The following is a 22,092-nucleotide window of genomic DNA, read 5'->3' on the forward strand; positions in this document are numbered from 1 at the left end:
ATCTCTTTCTCACTTCGTGTTTCTCTTTCTCCTCTCTATCTTTCCATGTCTCTGTCTCTCCGTGTTTCTATGTCTTTATACTCGTGACTCTCCTCGTCTATGTCCATCTTTCCATGGATTTATATGTTCATTCTCCTTATGTCTTGTCTCTGTCTCTTCATGTCTCATCTAAGATTTTCCATCCTCTGTCTTCTCTCTGTCACTTTCGGCCTGCGGATCTGAAGGACCTTCATCAGTTATCCTGCTCGCAAAGCTCTTTCTCTCTCCTCTTTTCTGGTACGTCCCAGCAGCCCCTGGGGTCAGCATGGGAGGTTATTCTTCCCAATTTACAGACTTGTAAGCTGAGGCTCTGGCTGCTGGTACCAGGCTCCCACCTTTGGTTCTTTTTCTCTACGTTCTAGTTCTCCATGTATTCTTGTTCTCTTTGTACCCACCAACCACCTGATCGGCCGTGCCTGGGAACTTAGCACCTCGGACAGTTCCTGTAAGGTGCGGGGGTGGCCAGGCCTTCCTTCTCGCGAGCGCGGGAGGAGCGGCCCTAGAGGTGCCGCGGGAGTCTCGCGAGAGCGGCTGCTGCTTCGGGCGAGGGTGGCGCGGGCGCGTGAGGAGCCGGCAGGAGGAGCGCGCGCGCGCTCCCCGCCCCCAGCCCCGGAGCGGCTCGCGGCAGGCTCCGCGCCGCATCGCTGGGTGAAGCGCAGAGCAGGGCGACGGCCTTTCGGCAGCCGAACGGCAGCGGCGGGTGAGTCCTGGGCCTGAAGGCCGGGAGAAGGGATTTCCAGGGAAGCTGGGCGCAGGGCGAGATGCGGTCACCCACTATCCAGCTTTGTACCCCCTACGCTTCACCTTTGCATGCAGGGGCAGGCAGGCCGAGCTGCTAGAGAGGTGGGGAGTCGAGGTGACCTTCCCTGATTGGGGCAGGAGAAGAGCGTCCCAGGTGCTTCCAGGTCCCTCTAACCCCCACCATCCCCATTCCCAGCTCCCGCAGAGGGAACCTGGGTCTTGGGTGACGTCAGACCCCTGGATTCTGGAGCCTGGGCCTTGGGCCCTACTTTCCCCCAGCCCCACCTGGTGTTCCCTGGAAACCGGCCTCTTCCCCCTGTCGGGGGGTGGGGGAGATGTTGCACATGGCCGAGGATGGGGGCGACTGGAGACGGGGGTGACAGTGGCCTCCTTTGGGTCTTTTCTCACAAGAGGTCCCTGCAGATGGACCCAGGCTGTGTCCCCTGTCCCTCTCCCGACCTTTAGTCGGCGGGTCCGAACCGCCTAAGGGTTATGGGGGATGGGTACACTGGCTTGATTGAGCCTGGGCTCCACCAGGGTTTTGGGGTAGTGAGTTGGGGACGCAGGACGTAGCTCATTCCAATATTGGCAGGAGTTGGCTATGAGGGTGGGGGTGAGGCGTTTGGGAACCCATCCCAGCCCCTACCTCAGGGAGCTCCTGCTCTGGGGGTTGGGGAAACCAAGTAGAGATTTCTACTGAGAATTCATCACAATCTCTGGCGGTTCAAACCGGTAATGCCCCAGCTCCGGGATGGGGAAATCAGCTAGGGCCTGGCAGACTTTCCCAGGGACATAAGGAGAAAGGGAGGCGAGAGCCAGTGAATAGACTTCTGGGGGGAGGGGAGATTTGGATGGGGGAGAGTGAAGAAAGAGCATTCTCTGGGAGTGGTATGGGCAAAGCGGTAGGAACTAAGCACAGCTGTTGGGGAGGCCCCCCTGGGACCCCAGCCATGTGAAGGTGCCCACGGGGTGGCGGAAGTCTGGAGAATTTTGCGACCTGTGCCCTACCTGTTCTATCTGCACAGGCGCAGGGCTCTGAAAGAGAAATGGTTCTTGTAGGAGCATGACTGACAGATTTTGTTTGGGGCTATACAAATCTTGTTAGTTTAAATTTAACCTGGGCTCACTTGGTGAGCCTGAAGGCAAAGTCCCTAGAGCTGAGAAAGGATGTCTCTGGTAATAGGTCACAGAAAGAGTTTTCGGTGTAGCAAACCTGTGGAGAGTTAGTGGGATCCTGGGAGGAGAGCTCTGGATAGGGGCCTTGGGCTCTGTAGCTGTTTCTTTCACTTTTTCCCTGGCTAATTGGCTACCTCTGAACAAGTTGGTTCCCCTCTTGGGTAGCTCTTTGCCAGCACTTTTCTCTGGGGAAGAAGTAACAGGACTAAGTACTGTCCTCCCTTGAGGAAGGGACTTGTTCTAGTTTAGAGTGTCCCTCCCAGTTCTTCTAACTTTTCCTTTCCTGCTCCCTCCCCCCCACCTCTTCCCCCTCCCCACAGCATTTCCTCTACTGACTCCACTTTGTTCCCTGCTGACAGCCTGGATCTCTGAAAGTTTCCAGGAGGAAGTGTGGTAGAGCAGGGTTGACAGAGGTTGTGGGCTTAGCCTGACTGGGGAGAGGGCAGCAGGCACTCCACTCTCACCCCTTGGGAGGGTACTCAAAACTTAAGCAAGAACAGGGATTGACTGTGCTCTGTGCCCTGCCCTGTGCTGCATCCCTGTGCTGTGCTGTGCTGCATCCCTCCTGGAATACTCATCCATGAGGGAGTGAGGAAGAGATTGGATGAGAATGAGTGAGCACTTGCTGCCCAATAACAGATTCAGAATTGAAGCAGTGGGATGTGCAGCAGGGATGTCTGGAAAGTCTTCCCAGAAGAGGTGGGATGTGAAAAAATAGTAGGACTTAGAGGAGGTGACAGGTTATGGGGCACTGGAGGCCAAGGAGGTGGCTGGACATGATCTTCTGCGTGAAACTTGGTTGTGTCAGAGGCAGGTCAGCCTATGGTGGAGAAGCAGAGGTGGTGGTTTGGGAAGTTTGTAGCTGATTGACACGAGGCTTTGAATGTCAGGCTCGGGATCAGCACGGGCACTGAAGAGTAATCACACGACAGTGATAGCAATGCCAGATGAGTGCTGTTTTCTGAGGATGATTCATAGTTCTGGGACTTCAGGGCTGGGGATGTGGGGTCTGGGGTGGGATAAGGGGACCAGAGGTAGAGCAAGAGGGGGGAACTTCCATCTTAGCAGATAGGCTCTGGACAGGCGGGAAGAAAATGACCATTACTAAGCCAAGGATGAGAGACTCATGCTAGAGAGGAGGGAAGGCTGGTAAGCAGGAAGCCCTTGAACTAGCCCCAGGTCTCTAGCCTGATCTGAGGCCAGGCTTGACTCCCTTCTCTCTGCCATGGACCTCACTCTCTCCACTTCAAGATTTTCTGTCCTCCCAGCTTCATAGTAAGAAATGGAATAAATGACAGTCTGGGTTCTTTGGAACAAAATTCAGGTAGTGTTTGCTATCTTATTAATAACTAAGGAGGTGCTTCCTTAGACCTACATTTTTAGGAGGTATGTAGCACCCCTCTAGCTCTCTATCCAATATTATGAAAGCCTCAGTGGAACAACAGATTGTTCCTTCTCCCATTTTGCAGTCTAAGAATTTTGGTTTGCAGAGACCAGTGACTGCAGGCTTTCTCTCTCTCTCTCTCTCTCTCTCTCTCTCTCTCTCACACACACACACACACACACACACACACACAGGCTAGCCCTGAAATAAGGGCAGAGTAGCTTAGAGCCCTCCATTACTGTGACCCTAACCTTCCACAGCCCTCCCAATCCTAAATTCTCTGGATTAACAAAAGAAACAGTCTTGCTCTGTCCTCTGGCTTCTCCTGCACTGAGTCATCCATAGTCTGCTACACTGACTTCTCTGTAACCATGGGCACACCTTTGGGTGACAGCCTGGGAGCAGGATGGGAGTCAGGCTGGAGCAGGGTTAGAGTCTCCTCCTTTGAGTCTCCCACAATCTGAGTTATTACCTGCCCCCTATGCACACACACCTCTCTTCTTTGTTTTCGTGGAGGACTTTAGTGCTGGACCGCTGTCATTCACTCCATTGCCTCCTTCTACCACCCTTTCTACCAGCCACATTTGAGTCTGGTCATCATTGGCATGTGACTACCTCTGAAATCTTAAGCTTCAGTCTTCTTGAAGCACAGTTTAACTTCTATTTTATCTGCTTTGTGACCTTGAGGAGACCTCTAGTTTTCTGACATCTCCATTTTCTCTGTCCCACACCTTCCATGTCCTTCCAAGACCCCATGGCCCACTGGCCCGCGCTCTCAACAGCCATACAACTTTGCTAGTATGTCCCACTCTAACAGCAGACCCCTCAAATCTGGATTCTACACTCAGAATGTGGAAGTTTCTGGGGGCTGTCACATACCAGAGCAGTCTGGTTCTACTTCAGAGCATGGTCTACAGCCTCAGCTGTCCCTCCGTTACTTGTAGAAACCCTTCCCCTCTTCCCATCAGCTCCCCATTCCATTTCATGGGAGGAGTTTTCCAAACTGGACTACTCTCCTAAAACTCTACTCACAGAGAGGGTGGTTGGTTAGGTATGTGGGAGGTGAAGCCGCAACCATGTTTCCCCATTTCTTGAATTGGATTTCTCAAATCCTAGGGGAAGGAGGGCTCCTAGTCTAATGCTCCTACTCTGTGCTATGGATGCTGGCCCTTTCTGTCTTCTGAGGTCCCACTGGCCATCAGCTATTTTCCCTTCTCTTGTATCTTCAGCCTCTCCACTGTTTTCCATAATGCCTTCCTCCCGCTTCTAAATATATATGCTCAAGTATTCTATCTGGATAAATCTTTCTAACCCTATGTCCTCCTCTAGCTGCTGCTGTTGTAAACCTGTTGCTTTGTCCTCCACAAAAGTGATATGAGACCATTGTGGAAATTTTAGAAAATAAAGAAAAAAGGAAGAAAATCAACAACTTTAATTTCACTACCCAGAGGTGACGGCTGTTCGTTCTTTGCTTTATGGTGTTTCAGTGTTGTCACTGATATTCTGTGTGTGTGTGTGTGTGTGTGTGTGTGTGTGTGTATTTAAAATTTCAGCCAAGGGTGCCTGGGTGGCTCAGTTGGTTAAGTGTCTGACTTCGGCTCAGGTCATGATCTCACAGTTTGTGAGTTCAAGCCCTGCGTCGGGCTCTCTGCTGACCACTCAGAACCTGGAGTCTGCTTTGGATTCTGTGTCTCCCTCTCTCTCTGCCCCTCCCAGCACTCACTCACTCTCTCTCTCTCTCTCTCAAAAATAAATAAAAAACATAATTTTTTTTTTTTTTAAATTTCAGCTAAAAGTTTGGAAAAACTAGTCTGCTAGACTTGTTCCTTTCTCTTCCTCCTGTTTTCATTTCTTGGCAGCTGGCCTCTACCCCACCCACCACTTCCTGAAACTGTGGCCTCTGAATTGCCAAATCAGCCCATGTCACACCTGCTTCATGGCCGTGATAGCGTCAACCCAGTTGATCAGTCATTAAAAATATTGAGATAACCTGTATTCATTGATATGAAACATTTTCAAGAGATATTGTTGAGTGGAAAAAAACAGGTTATAAACAGCATGTATAAAATGATCTCGTTTTGGTCATGTATGCTGATATATACATTAAAAACAAAACCCTAAAGGTCAAACTGTTAAAGGGGTGGCCTCTGAGAAGGTGGGTTTAGAAGAACTTTTATTTTCAACTTTATGCACTTTGTTTTTTTAAGATTAAAAACATTTCTTTTAGAGAGAGAGAGAGAGAGAGAGTGAGAGAGCACGAGCAGGGGAGAGGGGTAGAGGGAAAGAGAGAGAATCTTGAGCAGGCTCCATGCTCAGTGCGGAGCCCAGCATGGGGCTCAATCCCACATCATGACCTGAGCCAGAGTCAAGAGCCAGATGCTCAACTGATTGAGCCGCCCTGGCGCCGTGTGCACTTTGTTTTTTATAACTTGCAAATATTTTTATACATAGGTAAAAAGCAACATATTTTCATTTTATATATAAAAAAAAAACCAAAACGGTGAGGCTATACAGATATATTTTTACTTTTTATTTAAATTACAATTAGTTAACAATGAGACTTTCTCTCTCTGTCTGTCTCTAGTTCTCTGACACTAAGATTTTGTTTTTAAGTAATCACTGCACCCAACATGGGGCTGGAACTGACAACCGTGAGATCAAGAGTTGCATGCTCTGCTGACTGAGCCAGCCAGGTGACCCCCCGCCCCTATTTTTCTTTCTTTCTTTCTTTCTTTCTTTCTTTCTTTCTTTCTTTCTTTCTTTCTTTCGTGAGTTTTATGCCCAATGTGGGGCTTGAACTCACAACCCTGAGATCAGGAGTCACATGCTGTACTGACTGAACCAGCCAGGTGCCCCATCAGGCTATATACATATATATATATATATATATATATATATATATATATTTATTTATTATTATTATTTTTTTTTACTATATATTTTTTAAGTTAATTTATTTTTGAGAGAGAGAGAGCTCCAGTGAGTGAGAGGCAGAGAGACAGGGAGAGAGAGAGAATTCCATGTAGGCTCCACACTGTCCATGTAGAGCCTGAAGTGGGACCTGAGCTCACCTGAAGCGGGGCTCAAACTCATGAGCCATGAGATTGCAACCTGAGCCGAATTCGGACACTCAACTGACTGAACCTATTTATTTATTTTTGAGAGAGAGAGAGAGAGAACATGAGTGGGGGAGGGCAGAGAGAGAGGGGGACAGAGGATCTGAAGTGGACTCAGTGCTGAGAGCCCCCAGTGTGGGATTCAAATTCATGAATCATGACCTGAGATCATGACCTGAGCCAAAGTTGGACACTTAACCGACTGAACCACCAAGGTGCCCCACGGCTATATATTTAAAAAAAACATTTTTTTTAACGTTTTTATTTATTTTTGAGACAGAGAGAGACAGAGCATGAATGGGGAGGGGCAGGGAGAGAGGGAGACACAGAATCGGAAGCAGGCTCCAGGCTCTGAGCCATCAGCCCAGAGCCTGACGCAGGGCTTGAACTCACGGACCATGAGATCGTGACCTGAGCCGAAGTCGGACGCTCAACTGACTGAGCCACCCAGGCGCCCCGAGGCTATATATTTTAAAAGAAAAAGAGGAATGTAATATTTCAGTGGCTCACAAGGCTCCTGAGGATAAAGCCCAAATTCTGCCGGTGGCCTTCAAGGCCAGGATGACCTGGCCCCTCCTACCTTTCAGCACTATTTTTGCCTTTCCTTCTCTCCCTTCACTTTGAGCTTCATTCTTGCTCTACCCTTTCAATCCCTTGAATATGCATGCTGTGGCTCTCCTGACTTTCACCTGCTTTCCTATCGTCTCCTGGCCGACTCCTATTCATCCTTCAGGATTCAGCTCTGATATTGCTTCTTCTATGAAGCCCTCCGTGGCTCCTCCAGGACAGACCAGGGAGGTGCTCCTCCGTTCCCACAGCTTTTTGTACTTGTTCTTCCAGGGCATCTCTCAGGCTGTGTTGTAATTGTCCATTGACTTAACTGGGTTCTCCACCCTTACCTCTTCCTTCTCAACCCCATCCTGTCTCCTATACAATAAACAAAATTGAGGCAGATACAAGGAGGGGACTCTTACTGTCCTCTCCAGGGTCTCAAGCCTGTATGTGCTTGCATCATGTTCTCCTTCCCATCTGCTAGCTTTGGGGCTTGTCCCACCTCCTTGACCCCCTGCTTCTCCCCTTTTTAGGGGCTTGTTTTTCCGGTTAACCTCTGTGTCTGTTGTAAATGCAACCTTTCCCTTGATCTTTCACATCCCTAGCTTATTTCCATCTTGAACAATCATCAGCTGCAGCCCTCTCTGGATCCCATATCTCACCTATCTCTATTCTCTTCCTAGGCAGGCTTCTTCAAAGAGCTGTCTGTGTCTACTCTCAGTTTGCTAGTTTGTTCAGCTAGCTGTAATTTGGCTTCTGCTGCCCACCCCACACATCTCCATGGCCATCAAAACAATTCTTGCAGGGTCACAGATGACTTGAGGTTTTTGAGTATTATATGTACCTCAGTGTTCAGCTCTTTTCATGCCAGACTTCGCAGTGGCATCTGTCATATTTGTCCACTGTCTGCTCTTGGCTTTGGAGACCCCATGCTCTCCTGGTTTTCCTCCTGCCTCAGTGGCTGCTCCTTCTCATTCTTTGCCAGCTCATCCTCTTCTGCCTTTTTTTGTTTTTTCCATTTATATTTTTGAACAGATAATACATTTACGTGATTTTTAATTCAGAAAGATGTCTCGGGGTCACTTGGGTGGCTCAGTGGGTTAAGTGTCTGACTCTTGATTTTGGCTCAGATCATGATCACACAGTTTGTGAGTTCGAGCCCCATGTCGGGCTCTGTGCTGACGGCCTGGAGCCTGCTTTGGGATTCTTTCTCCCTGCCCTCCCCCGCTTGCACTCGCACACTCTCTCTCTCAAAATAAATAAATAAAACTTAAAAAAAACTATTTCCATAATAATACTAAGATGTAATGATACCGAAACATCTATTAAAAACTTGCTTTTCCTGGGCTCTTACTTTCCCACATTGCATATTCTCTCTCCAAACTCTTAACAGTGAGAACCCAGGTTCCAACGACATCAACCCCGGACATCATATGTCCTCTCTTAGCGTACACATGACAAGGTTTCAGCATTGCTACACTATACCAACAGTAACAGTAAAGTTGCTTATACTTCAGGTTTCTTTCCAGTTATTTTTGTCCTTGAGATGTATCCTTTTAAGAGAACACAGAGTGCTCTGATAAAGTTACTTGGCCAGTTCTTTTTTCTATGTGGTTGTTATCAATTTCCTGTACAGTTAGCTTCATTTGATTTTATTTCACTTTTAGAATTGCTTTTCTTTCTGGTGTACATTTTTGAATATGTAAGATATTATATGTACAAAGTATGTATAAATTCTTGCCCAGGGAAGTCTCACTACTCATCCTAGCTCTTCTATCACATTTTTTGGTGGCCATTTTTTTTTTTTTTAGTGTCTGGTTTACTTTTTCTGTGCTTCTTTTGCAAAAATAAGCCAATTTGTATGTATATTCTTTCCCCTTCCCCCCCTTTTTGCACAAAAGATAGCATAGTATTTATACTTGTTTGTATTTTGCTTTTTTCATTTAACGGTATATCCTGGAAGTCATTCCACAGCAATTAATAGAGATCATCTCCATTCTTTTTACATCTATGTAGTACTCCGTTGAATGATATACCATAGTTTATTCAAACAGTTGCATTTAGATTACTTCCAACATTTTGCTATTGCAAAATAGTGTCACATTGAATGACATATGTATTTATTGTTTCTTATTTGTGGGTAAATAACCAGAGTAGGATTATTGGGTAAAAAGGAAAAAACATTTTTATTCTCCTCTCCCCTCCTTTTTTTTTTTTCTACTATGAAAGGTAGCATATTATTTGACTATGTCTATATCTTTTGTTGTCTGTTGTCTAGACTGTTTTATGTCTGTCATTTTTTCAATGACTAATAATCATGAAGATCTTCATGTTTTGTTTTGTTTTTTTAAATAGGTGTGGAGCCCAGTGCGGAGCTTAAACTCACTAGCTTGACATTAAGACCTGAGCTGAGATCAAGAGTTGGATGCTTAACTGACTGAGCCACCCAGACACCCCTACATCACTGTTTTTTTTTTTTTAATAGCTGCAGAGAGGGGTTGCCTGGGTGGCTCAGTCTGCTGAGCATCTGACTTCAACTCACATCATGATCGCAGTTTGTGAGTTCGAGCCCTGCATCGGGCTCTCTGCAGTCAGCACAGAGCCCGCTTCAGATCCTCTCTCTCCCTCTCTTTCTGTCCTTCCCCCACTCACGCTCTCTCTCAAAAATAAATAAACATTAGGGGCATGTGGGTGGCTCAGTCGGTTAGGTGTCTGACTTCGGCTCAGGTCATGATCTCGTGGCTCCTGAGTTCAAGCCCTGTGTTGGGCTCTGTGCTAACAGCTCAGAGCCTGGAGCCTGAGCTCCCCCACCCCCGCCCCGCCCCGCCCCGCCTCTGCTCCTCCCCAGCTCGTACTCTATCTCTCTCTCTCTCTCTCCCAAAAATAAATGAACATTAAAAAAAAAAAATTAAAGAAAAATAGCTGCAGAGGACTGCAGAACAGTCCATTGTATGACTGTACCATTTATTTAATCAGTCCCCTATTGATGTGTAGATTGTTTCCAATCTTTTGGTGTTACAAACAATGCTACAATGAATGCATCTGTATAAGGGTGTCATTTCTTGTGGCCCTCTATCATGCCTATCTTTTTCCCTTTTATAGTAGGTGTTGTTGGGTTTCTATATAGGTATTTGATTTAATATCACAAAGGAGCCATTAAAGATTATAACTGCCCGGGGCGCCTGGGTGGCTCAGTCGGTTGAGCTTCTGACTTTAGCTCAGGTCATGAACTTACAGTTCATGAGTTTGAGCCTTGCATCAGCCTCTGTTGACAGCTTGGAGCCTGCTTCAGATTCTGTGTCTCCCTCTCTGCCCCTACCCCACTCGCACTCTGTCTTTCTCTTAAAAAAAAAAAAAAAAAGCATTAAATAAAAGATTATGGGGCGCCTAGGTGCACAGTTGGTTAAGCGTCTGACTTCAGCTCAGGTCATGATCTCACCACTGGTGAGTTGGAGCCCCGCATTGGGCTTTGTGCTGACAGCTCAGAGCCTGGAGGCTGCTTAGGATTCTGTGTCTCCCTCTCTCTCTGCCTCCACCCCCCCCCCCCATGCTCTTTCTCTGTCTCTCAAAAATAATAAATAAAAACATTTAAGAAAAAAAAAAGATTATAACTGCCCAAACCTTTAGTTGGATCCAGAGGAATTTGACTGGAACTCTACGAGGGTTTTGTTTTTTGTTTTTATTCTTGCTTTTTATGCAAACTTTTAATTTCCTAACACACAGGAAAGTGCACAAATTGTAATCTCATGCTTGATGAATTTGCACAAAGTCAACACTATGTAACCGGCTCCCAGACCCAGTAGCAGACCATTACCAATACTTCAGCTTATGCTCCCTGCTCCCTCAATGGTAACACTATCTTGACTTTATTTATTTATTTATTTTTTGTTTCCCTGCCTCTTGACTTTTAACACCATAGATTCGTTTTGCCTATATATATACGTATATATATATATATATGTATATATACATATATATGTATATATACGTATATACACACACACACACACACACACACACACACATATATATATACACACATATATAATTAAGTTTATTTATATATTTTGAGAGAGAGAGAGTGCATGAGAGCAGGAGAATGAGAGCAGGGGAAGGGCAGAGAGAGAGGGCGGGGGGAGAGAGAATCCCAAGCAGGCTCCGTGCTGCCAGCACAGAGCCCTACATGGGGCTTGATCCCATGAACCATGAGATCATGACGTGAGCTGAAATTAAGAGTCCAACATTCAACCAACTGAGACACCCAGCCTCCCCTTGTTTTGCCTATTTTTAAGCTTTATAGAACTCTCTACCCAGCTTTTAAGTGTTGCATCACCTTGGTGCTTGGTCATAGACCATTTTCTGATTTTGAATATTCCCAATGCCCACAAGGCAGCCCTGGACTTAGCATGTCTGTAAGGCAGCAGCTTCTTGTATTTCTTGGGACCCTGTGCCTGTTCTTTTGGTTTCTGCCCATGATGGAGATCTCAGTTAATAGCCCCACCGTCATGCAATCAGTGGTTTAAGCTGGCAGGAAGTCTTCTTGATGGTCTCACTCCCCCCACTCCCCAGAGCCACCTCTGAGCCCGTTCAAACTTGCCTCCTAAGGGCCTCAAGAATCATTCCCTGCTTCCTTCACCTCCCCTCCAGTCTCACTCCTGCTGCTTCCCATTTGTACTCTTTGCTTTGGCCAAGGTCGCCCTCTTTCCCATAAAAGTGTGAGACTTCTTCCTGCATCAGAGTCTGTGCTTGCCTTCTGCTGTGCCTGGAAGGCTGCCTTGCTCTGGGCAACTCCTCTGTATTCTTCAGGTCTTTGCTCACTGCTTACATTGAATTTCCCTGACTTCCCACACTGGGTTAGATCACCTTGCTCTATATTGTGCATATTTTCATGGTGGCCACCCTTCCCTTTTAGCGTAGGTACTCCACAGGTTATTGACTGTTTCATGCAGAGGGCAGGAACCACATCGTGCTGTCTCCCGGTGCCTAACATATTACAAATCCTCAGTAAGTAAACAACTGACGGAAGGCAAAGGCGGGAGAGCGGGGAGGCCAGCCTGTGACTGATACCAGGTCTGCCATGTTCAGGGTCAAGGAATAGAATTTTCTCTTTCAGAGGTCTCTAGCCTCCTCAGGCCTTCTCTGTCATTTGCCTTCCCTCATGGGGTCCCCTCCCAGGTTTGTTTCTGAAGATAGACTTTATGCCTTGAAACAAAGGGCAGGAGTGCTTGGAAGGAGGGCTGGTGGCTCAGTATGGGAGCTGCCTCCATTGGGTTCATCCCACTGTGGGGGGTTACAGCTCAGTTCTTCCCTGAGGAGCTTCTAGCCCTACCAGGGCTGAGAGAGGGACTGGGTCGGGCCAGTCCTGATCTTCATCCTTCTCTGGCTTTTCTTTCCTTCCAGGTCAAGACAAAGAGGCGTGGGCAGGCCTCTGGGCCAGCTGGTGCCACCCGTTCCATCATGGCAGGTAAGGACAGGGTCATGTGGATAGGATATGCAGGTGAGCACAGGGTGGGTGGCCCCCTTCCTAGTTTCCTTATCCCTTTTAGTTTTTGGAGGTCAAGTTGTTTCTGTCTTCCTTTCTGTCCTCCCCAGGCTTTCCCTGGTCTCCCCCTGAGGCTATCTATTTGAGACCCTCAACATGACATTGTCGAGCTCTCTGTCAGATCTCTGACCCTGGGGACCAGAGATTGAGCACCCTGATGCCTTGGTCCTGCTGGCCATCTGAGTGATAAGCAGCAAGGGTGGCTCAGTCCCTGTCCCCTCTGTCACTATTGCTCTTTAATACTCTGAGACCCTTTCCTTCTGATTTCTGAGTTGTTTGGTTTCCAAAGGCTCAAACACAGTGCCAGAGCTGGAGGGACCTTTAGAGACTATCTAGCTCAAGCCCTACCCGACTGGATAAACGGAGGTCCTGGGAGGGGTGGTAACTTGCTCCTAAACGTGAATATTGGAGTGGACACGGGAACTCCTGTCTCCAGGCTCACCCATCCTGCTTCATCTGCCTGGAACTGGCTCCCCCACCATGGAGGCAGCTGTGCCCCTGATGGACAGTATTTATTGTTTCTCTTCTGAGAGACAGCAACACTGCCTCAGGGCCTTTGGTTATTTTGGGAACCTTGTAGCAGACTTGAGGAAGCAGGGATGGCTGTGTGGGGATAGCAAAGTAGCCTGTGACCACAGGGGCCGGGGGACAGCTGAAACCAGGGCAAGAGTGATCACACTGGGTCATCGGGGAGTGGGACGTTCAAGGTGATGCTATGTGATATGCTTCACCCACAGAGAAAGTGAACAACTTCCCACCATTGCCCAAATTCATCCCCTTGAAGCCATGTTTCTACCAAGACTTTGAGGCAGACATTCCTCCCCAGCATCTCAGCATGACCAAGCGCCTCTACTACCTCTGGATGTGTGAGTGCTGTAGGATGGGGGTGGGCCACGGGGGCGGGGTGGGGGAGGGAGGACGGCTGGTGCGTGCCAGACATCAAGGTGGGGTGCCTGCAGGCTTGGCTGTCCACCCTTGCAGCATCTGCATGGGCCACCTCCCAGCAGGTTCTGCTCATGGGTTGACTACCCATCTGGGCCCTGGTTTCCCTCATCCTCCCTGCCCCCCATCTAGGCCTCTCCTCCCTTCTCTCCCTACACTTCCCATTCACAGAGCATCTAGGTGAGGGGCTCTGTCTGTAGCATCATTTCTCTTTTTGCTCTCCCTTCCCCTTCCCACTGGAGTGGTTCTCCAGGTGGCTGCCAGGACCTCAGGATTCTGGATTTGGACAGGAATCCTTGTCTCAAAGCCACATTTGTCTTGCTTTCTTTGGAAAACTGCTCAGAGAAAAGAGCACTGACTAGAAGTTGGGAGATACAAGATCAAATGGGGCTGGTTGCCCTATTTCCTAAGCCACAGGTTCCTCACTTATAGGAAGAGGGTGTTGGCTCAGTGATCACCGTGGTTCCAAGGAGTTCTGTGTTGTGCGGTCTGTACTTCTCTAAGAATCTAGAGTTCTGATGTTCTACAATGTCGAGATCCAGAGTTTAAAGACTCCAGTTGCTGGTGGGCTGTGGCAGGTTGGTGGGAAAGTGTCATCTTAGGGGGATGGGACTTTGCTCTGCCCAGGCTGGTCAAAGGTACCTCTTAGGCATGTATACGCAGGGCAGGCTGGTTTTCCTGTGCTGGGTACTGGCCTCAAGGTACCTTAGACCTGCAGTGTGACCACAGCAGGGTGTGTCAGGTGTGATGTTGCCTTGAGTCAGGCCTGCACTTAGCTGCTGACTTGGGGAGGTGATTGCTTGTGCCAGGAAGGTGGTAAAGAATGCTGTCTTTGCAGCAGGTCCTTCATGGAGTGATAGAAAGAGTGTGGGGACAGACAGACTCAGTTTCAAGCCCTGGCTTAGCCTTTGGGCAGAGAAGGAATCTTTCCCTGTGTAACATGAGAGGAGGAAGAGATGGGGCAGGTGTGAGAAGGTCTGTAGATGTTGGGAAGAGAATGAGGAGGTTGCCTCTGATGGCTTCTATTTCTTCCCATCAAATGTGATGTAGAAGTGAGGATGGGAGTTTTGAGGAAAGTGGGATTAGAATGATAGCATTTGTGGGCAGAGGGTGAGGACACTATCCAAAGACACATGACCCTGAAGACTTCTGGGCCATGCTCAGGGTCTGTTTGGGGTTGGCCGCTGTGAATTCATAGTCCTACCAGGCTTCTCCGTAGGCTCCTTCTTTTCTAGCAACATTCAGCTCAGATGCAGGTGGGCATTGTGTTCATCAAGGGTGACTGTGATCAGAAGACCAGGCAGGGGAGGGAATTAGAAAAAGTGTGATGAATTATGGAATCCAAGCTTGACAGAGAGAAAAGTGGAGATAGAAAAAAGCTGATGGTTGGAGAGAGAGCAGCCAAGTCAATGGATGTCTGTTCCAAAGAGGTAGTGGAATAATTGCAACAGAGGCACTAGATCCAGGGAGCTGGAGAGAGATGGGATCTGGGAAGAGAGATATAAACCAATATAAAAACAAGTTAATATCTGTTCTATGTAAAGAGCAAATAAAATCAGTAAGAACACCAAAGTTGTGGGGAATTGGGGGGCAATACACAGAGATGGAGGAAATACAACTGAAGTGGACAGGAAGAAATGCTCCAGGGTTAGGAGGGGCCCTGAGATGGGTTTTTGTGCCCAGGTGACAGCATTGTCAGAACAGACTTGGGGAGCACCCCACTTGACCCTGAGCTCTGGGAATTCTGCCCCTGAGAAAATCCAGGGGCTGGATTTAAGGGCTATAAATATCTTCCTAAGTCCTCACCAGGCACCTGCCAGATGCTATGCTCCCAAGGAAATGTATATAACCCTTGAGATGCTTAAGGGTTCTATTCAGAAACCAAGACCAGATGTCTCGCTGTTTGAGGCCACGAGTGAGCCCGCCTGCTTTTGTTTATTCAGCAGATCTTTGTGGAGCCTTGAAGGGACTCAACTTAACGTTTGAGGAAGGGAGCACCCTGAGGTCAGAAGCCCTGTGTGTGAGGTTTCTGCTGTCTGTGACTCAGTGATGCTGTGATTCTGAGTTCATCTAGAGTATATGGACACAGAGGAGAGGGAGCCTGGATTCTGCTCTTGCAGAGCTTCTAGTGTGGTTGATGGGCTGGCATTTGTACTTGGGAAACCATGCATGAGAGCAGCCCAGGTCTGAAAGCGGTCAGAGGGATGGGACATGAATAAAGTTGGAGTAGTAAAGGAAGGCTTCTTGGAGGAAGTGGCATAATAGTTATCTAAGAAATGAATTAGATAGAGATTGAGATCCCAGCCACTGCTGCATGCCCTATTTTTTTTTAACATTTTTAATGTTTATTTATTTGAGAGAGAGAGAGAGAGAGAGAGCGAGCATGAGTAGGGGAGGGGCAGAGAGAGAGGGAGACAGAATCCAACGCAGGCTCCAGGCTCTGAGCTGTCAGCACAGAGCCCAATGCGGGGCTCGAACCCACAAACTGTGAGATCATGACCTGAGCTGAAATCGGAGGCTTAACCGACTGAGCCACCCAGGCACCCCAATGCATGCCCCATTTTAAGAGCAGGGTAGGTGGTACAATGGCTTGAAGAGATGTTTCCACGAGGCCTTTTACTCTCCACTTTTTGGACCCCTTGCAAAAGAAGATGTAAGGGTTTCCTGTGCCTTGGGCTTGGTGATTGCTGTGAATATGGGAGGGCCAGCAGCTGAAGCCATTCTTATAAGAAGAGCATTTCTACCACCTGGAGGCTTTGGGGGCCCTTTAATGGGGCTTGTTGGGCTGAGGCTCTGGGTTCCTGCTCTGGAGACTCTTTGTTCTCCGTATTTCTCAGATCTCTAGGGTGGGTGTGGGGAGGGGAATGGAATTGGTCTAAGCTTCCAGTTTTCTTTCTTACAGTCTGTACTCCCTCTGTGTGTGTATGCATGTGTGTCTCGTGTATCTGTGTGTATTCACTGATGTGCGTTGTGGGTGTGAATCTCTGTAAATGTGGTTTTCATGCATGTTTGTGTGTATCTACCTCTCTGTGTATATGCTGTTTCCATGTGTTTGATTGTGGGTCTGTTGAGTTATGTGTGTGTGTGTCCATGTCTGGGTGCTCACATATCTCTGCATGGGCCTGGGTGTCTGTGTGCGTGTCTGGTGTTTGTCTCTGTGCGTGCATGTACTCCTGGGTCTGCAGTGAACAGCGTCACGCTGGCCGTGAACCTGGTGGGCTGTCTCGCGTGGCTGATCGGAGGAGGGGGAGCCACCAACTTTGGCCTGGCCTTTCTCTGGCTCATCCTCTTCACACCCTGCTCCTACGTCTGCTGGTTTCGGCCCATTTACAAGGCCTTCAAGTAAGTTGTTGGTGCTGACCCCAGCTCCTAGCCCTGTCTCTTTGCCCATCTACCCTGTCTCTTCCCTACATATTTTCTCACTTTTTTTTTTTTGACCACCCCCTAGACTCACTTTCACTTCTGCACCCTTAGCTCAGACTGCCAGGTAGGACTTGGGCTTCCTGAGAGCTCAGTGCTGGGAGTCAAGAGTCTTAGTTCCTTCCTTTCCCACCCCTCACTTACTTTCTCACTTCCTTGGGTGGGCAGCACATAGATATCAGGCCTATTTTAGTTTTGCCTTCCCCAGGCAGCTGTATGTTAAGTTTTGCCAATGGGACCACCTGTCTTGGTGGAGCTGCCCGTCTTTGTGCCTGTGGGGCTAGCTGATTTGGCACCAGGTGGAGTATCTGCCATGTGCTAATGGAACCAGTCATCCAGGTACTACTGACACTATGTGCTAATGATGTCATCCAACTCACTGGATGCTAAATGTGCTAAAGGGAACACCCATTCATGTACAAGTGGGGCTAACTCTCTTGGTGCCAATGGATGTCTACCTTGTGTAAAACAGACTTTCTGTCTTGGTGGTAATGGGACTATTCATCTATGTACCAACAAGGCTATCTGTCTTGGTGCCAGTGGAGTATCAATCTCAGTGCTAATGGGGCCTCAGATGTCTTTGCCAATCAGATCATCCAGCTGTATACCAATTAGGCTACTATTTGGTGCCAGTAGGGTTCCATTCTTGTACCAACGAGACTTTCTGTCTCTGAGCTTATAGGAATGTCCATCCATGTGCCAGTGGAGCTAGATATCTTAGTGCCAGTAAGGCTGTCCATCCCCTTGACAATGGGGTTACTTATTCCTACCATAATCAACCCATCTATTTCTATGCCGATAGGGCCAACCATCCGTGTACTGTGAGGGTCCATTTATGAGGAGATCTCTCCCTATGTAATGTTGCACGCACAAGATTAATACACGGAAACTTGCAAAGATCCTCGTAAACACTGTCCCATTTTTGCCTCTCAATTAAGGCCTTTAGGTCTCTTCTGTCCGTTGCATACTCATTTAAACTTGGAAGGGCTTGGGGGTCCTGAAGGCAGGGAAGCCCTGGCCCTCTTCCCAGGTGATGGGAGTCATCTCCTTTGGTGCAGGACTGACAGCTCCTTCAGCTTCATGGCATTCTTCTTTACCTTCATGGCCCAGCTGGTCATCAGCATCATCCAGGCTGTGGGCATCCCAGGCTGGGGAGTCTGGTAAGAGACCGGGGTGTCTGGGATTGACCCAGGGCTGGTATGGGTGGCACTTCGGGTGTGTCCATTGTTTACCTCTCTGTGTTAGCTGCCTAGCCTGTGAGAGGATTCAGGGTAGTCTGGTTGTCATAGTGACATACCCATAGCATCAGAGGGGAAGGAGAACCTCGCAGTGGCTTTTGGGGGTGCTAAGGTGTGTCAAGCATCATGGGAGAACCCAAGGGAAAGAAGCCTTATGCCTGAGGAGCTTGTGTCCTGAGCCGTGGGGAAGGATTCTTCTGAACCACTGACACAGGCCCTTTGGATGGTCTCTTTGCATCCAATGATATGGCCCCTCCTTGTGACATTGAGATGGCTCCTGGCTGTGGTGGGGTGGCTCCTGGCTACCCGTCACCATGCCAGCAGCCCCACAGCTGGCCTCTTCCTACAGCGGCTGGATCGCCACCATCTCCTTCTTCGGAACAAACGTTGGCTCAGCAGTGGTGATGCTCATTCCCACCATCATGTTCACGGTTGTGGCTGTGTTTTCCTTCATCGCTCTCAGCATGGTATGTGGTCACCTCAAGGTTGAGAGGGTGGCTTTGGGAAGGGGCTGCGATCTGTAACGACCCTCCTCCAAGTTACAGGAGGACCCAGAGGTCTTCCAAGGGACTCACTCTAGAACGGCTTGGTGGACTTTGCTCCTAGTACACAGGGCAGGTGTGGGAGGGAGGATTGGTTTTTACAGGGACTTGTCTCTGGTTTCCAGGTCTTTCCTGGAAGGTCTGCCCCCTCCCTTTGATTAACCCTTCCTTGTGCTCCTCCTCCTACAGGTTCATAAATTCTACCGGGGCAGTGGGGGGAGTTTCAGCAAAGCTCAGGAGGAGTGGACCACGGGGGCATGGAAGAACCCACACGTGCAGCAGGCGGCCCAGAATGCAGCCATGGGGGCGGCCCAGGGTGCCATGAATCAGCCGCAGACTCAGTATTCCGCCACCCCCAACTACACATACTCCAATGAGATGTGAGCCAGCCACGCCTACCAGGAGGGCAGGGCTGGGGGTCAGTGGGATGGGGACTCAAGCCACATCGTCAGTTGTGACCAAGCAGGGTTCCCCCCCTCCCTTTTCTCCTCCCCCACTTTGTACAAAGAATCAGAGTTATATATATATATACATATATATATATATGTATATGTCTCCCCCCTTTCCCCACCCCTCTGGATTTTGCTCTCAGAACTCTGAGAGCTGTGGGCTGCACGTGGAGCTGTCCCGTGCAGTGGTAGCTATGTCCATGTCCCCTTGTGAAATAGTACACAGTGGAGGTCTCTGTTGTTGTGGTGCTAGATGTATGTTTAGAACTCAACCAGCCCCCACCCTCCACCAGGGATCTGACCTGGGCCCAGGGATCCCTTATGGGCCAGGGAGGCATAGCAGAAAGCCTGGCCCCTCCCCAGGGTCATGAGCTGAAACTGTCTCCACTTTTGGTCTTACTGGGAAGCAACAGTATTTAGCGCTCATGGGGGTGGTAGGTAGGAGGGTGGGGACAGGCCAGGGATCTTCCTTTGCTCCTTCTGATCTGGTCTCCTCCACCTCCCACTTCTCCTCTCCTCTTTTCCTGGTGTCAGATTCCATGTGGCTTCTTTTCTTGCCCAGGGTCTCTGTCTTTCCCATGTGGCTTTTCTTTGTCTTCCCCAAGGCTGAGTGTGCCAGTTGTGTCTGCTCCTGAGACTGAGCCCATTCCCAGATCAAGGAAGTAGACAGGAGCTGAGCTTTAGTGGTGACGTGGGAGGGCACGCAGCTGGAGATGCAGAGCCCACCTGGGAACCCGACTCCCAGGGAGTGGAAGTGCAGGGTCATCTCCTTGATTCTCAGAGCATGGCCTACAGGGGAAGGCTCCTCTCTTCTCTGTCCTGCTTCTCCTCCTTCTCTTTCCAGAGTCCCCTTGAGCCCCTCTGCCTATGTCACTCTCCTCGTCCCATGCTAGGTGGCATCTGCTACCCATGAAGGCAGATTCCACTGTCTTCTCTGAAGAGCTGGGTGGTGTCCAGGTGATTTGGGGGTATAAAGGTACAGCTGGAGCAGAGGGTATGCAAATAATAATTGGTCTTTGAGGGAGATCTGGCTGGCCCAAGCCCATTGGGCAGGTGCCAGGTGTCTCTGAAAGACCATTGGATTTCTGGGAGCGATAGCTGTTGTTTGGGTCTGGTAGAGGGGCAGGCTCAGAGGGCTGAGCCTGGACGGAAGATTGGAGGAGAAGGCAGGCAGGGCCCAGTGAGAGGAGAGGGTGCCTCTTCCCACCCCAGCTTGCTTTTGGTCACAGAGCAGTTCTGGGCTCTTGAAGTCAGGGCCCAGGAAGAAGCACATGCTCAGTCCTATCCACAAGCACAATGAATGGCTGGAATGGGATTTCAGGGTAGACCGGGTGGGAGGGAAAGCCCTCTGGCTTTTTTTTTTTTTTCAAATCAAGATTACTTGCTCCTTTCTGCCTACTAGACTTGGTTTTTGGCCCTTCCTCACCCTGTCAGAACTCCTTTTCCCTTGCAGGGTGGTGATTTAAGTCTTGTGGGGCTGTTCTGTTCTAAGCATCGTGAAAATGTTGCTGGTGGAGGCCCTGGCTCTTTCTGAGGCCTGGAGGGGAGTGGATTCTCAGCAAAGGAGCAGCCACCTGTTTTCCATCCTCCCTTCTGCCTGGGCTATTTAGCCTGAAAACCCAAACCCAGCTTGGTCACTCTGGGCTGGAACCCAGCACTTGGGCTTCCAGGTACCATCTGAGCTTTGAGCTCCAGGTACTTCATTTTCTGTAAGGGGAGCCAAGGGCTCTGGAAAGTTCTCTTCCTAATGGTCCTTTAGGCTTGGGCCAGAGTATGATTGGCTCTCTGCTCTACCATTTTCTCTCTGGAAGGCAGAGCCTTCTAGTCACAAGCCTCTAGTACCTAAAAAGAGACCCTAGGTCTAGGTTTTCTTCACTTTTCCTCTCCCCTACCCTAGACCTCTGGCTCCCTTTCTCTTGGTCTCTGGTAGCTCCAGGAGGGCTGTGGTGGTTCCCATTCCTGTTGGATGCCACCTGTGGTCGATTTGTTGTCCTACCTGCCCCTCTTCTTTCCTGGCTGAGACCTATATGGCCATGCCCTGGCTCTGCTCTTGGGAAGGCCTGCTACCTGGTTGTGGCCCAGCTTGTCCAGGCCCTGGGATGCTGCATCTCCAGGCAACTATGCACTTTCCTAGGGTGGGAACCGGTATGAGAAGTGGGGGCTGGGCACGAATTTATCTCTGCTGGATGGTCTGTCTTGGGGGAGTGCTGGAGGAAGGCCAGGTCAGTTCTGGGAATCCTCAGGTCTGGCCAGCCAGTGACCTGCTTTTGCATTTTGCTGGTGCCCGTTGCTCCTCCTTGTTTCTGGGGGACACAGACCATTGTCCAACTGGCAGTTGACCTGCCTGAGCTAATGTCTGTCTGTGGTAACTGAGTGAACCATAATAAAGGGGAACATTTGGCCCTGTGTGTCCTGCTGCGTCATGTGTCTTCATGTGGGCCTGTGTGGAGCCTCACTGTGGGCTGTGGGACATGGAGGTAGGGTGGGTCAAGTGGGTCTGTGGCCTGTCATTCCCAGGGCCCAAAAGTCACACATCTGTTTGTGGTTTTTTCTCTGAGGCAGCCTTGAGTAGGCCTTGAAATTACCACAGAGGCCTCCTGCCTGTTAGAAGGAGGAGTTCTGAGTTGCCTGAGGAGGAAGTAGAAGCCTGGATTAACGGGTGAGGGGTGGTTTGGTCCAGATGGTTGCTGCAAGACAAGGCCAAGGATAGAACACAGGGGGTCACCTCAAGTCTCACTGATGGGAGACTGGCAGCTGATTGAGCAGCCTCAACAAACAGGGCTTATGGGGGTCTGGGTGCCAGAGAATGAAGAAGGCAGTGAAGTGTACCCAATATGCTTTCTCATGTTGCTTCCCCTTTGCCAAGGCTGTGCCCTCCATTTCGGTTGCTGTGCTGGCACTGTAAGCTTCTGGTCATCCTTCAAGATTCACCTAGAGTACCTCCTCAGAGG

At 49.2% G+C, this 22,092-nt stretch overlaps 1 protein-coding gene across 1 annotated transcript; it reads left to right on the plus strand.

Annotated features, from left to right (window-relative positions):
- Nucleotides 1-614: 614 nt before the first annotated feature.
- On the plus strand, nucleotides 615-21,543 carry SCAMP5 (secretory carrier membrane protein 5). The gene is made up of 7 exons (XM_049613891.1): nucleotides 615-739; nucleotides 12,409-12,472; nucleotides 13,288-13,416; nucleotides 16,678-16,834; nucleotides 17,971-18,072; nucleotides 18,500-18,617; nucleotides 18,882-21,543. The coding sequence occupies exons 2-7, from the start codon at nucleotides 12,466-12,468 to the stop codon at nucleotides 19,074-19,076; spliced, it is 708 nt and encodes a 235-aa protein (XP_049469848.1). The 5' UTR covers nucleotides 615-739; nucleotides 12,409-12,465; the 3' UTR covers nucleotides 19,077-21,543.
- Nucleotides 21,544-22,092: the final 549 nt, after the last annotated feature.

Source organism: Panthera uncia (genome assembly GCF_023721935.1).
Source record: "Panthera uncia isolate 11264 chromosome B3 unlocalized genomic scaffold, Puncia_PCG_1.0 HiC_scaffold_1, whole genome shotgun sequence".
Classification (NCBI taxonomy): domain Eukaryota; kingdom Metazoa; phylum Chordata; class Mammalia; order Carnivora; family Felidae; genus Panthera; species Panthera uncia.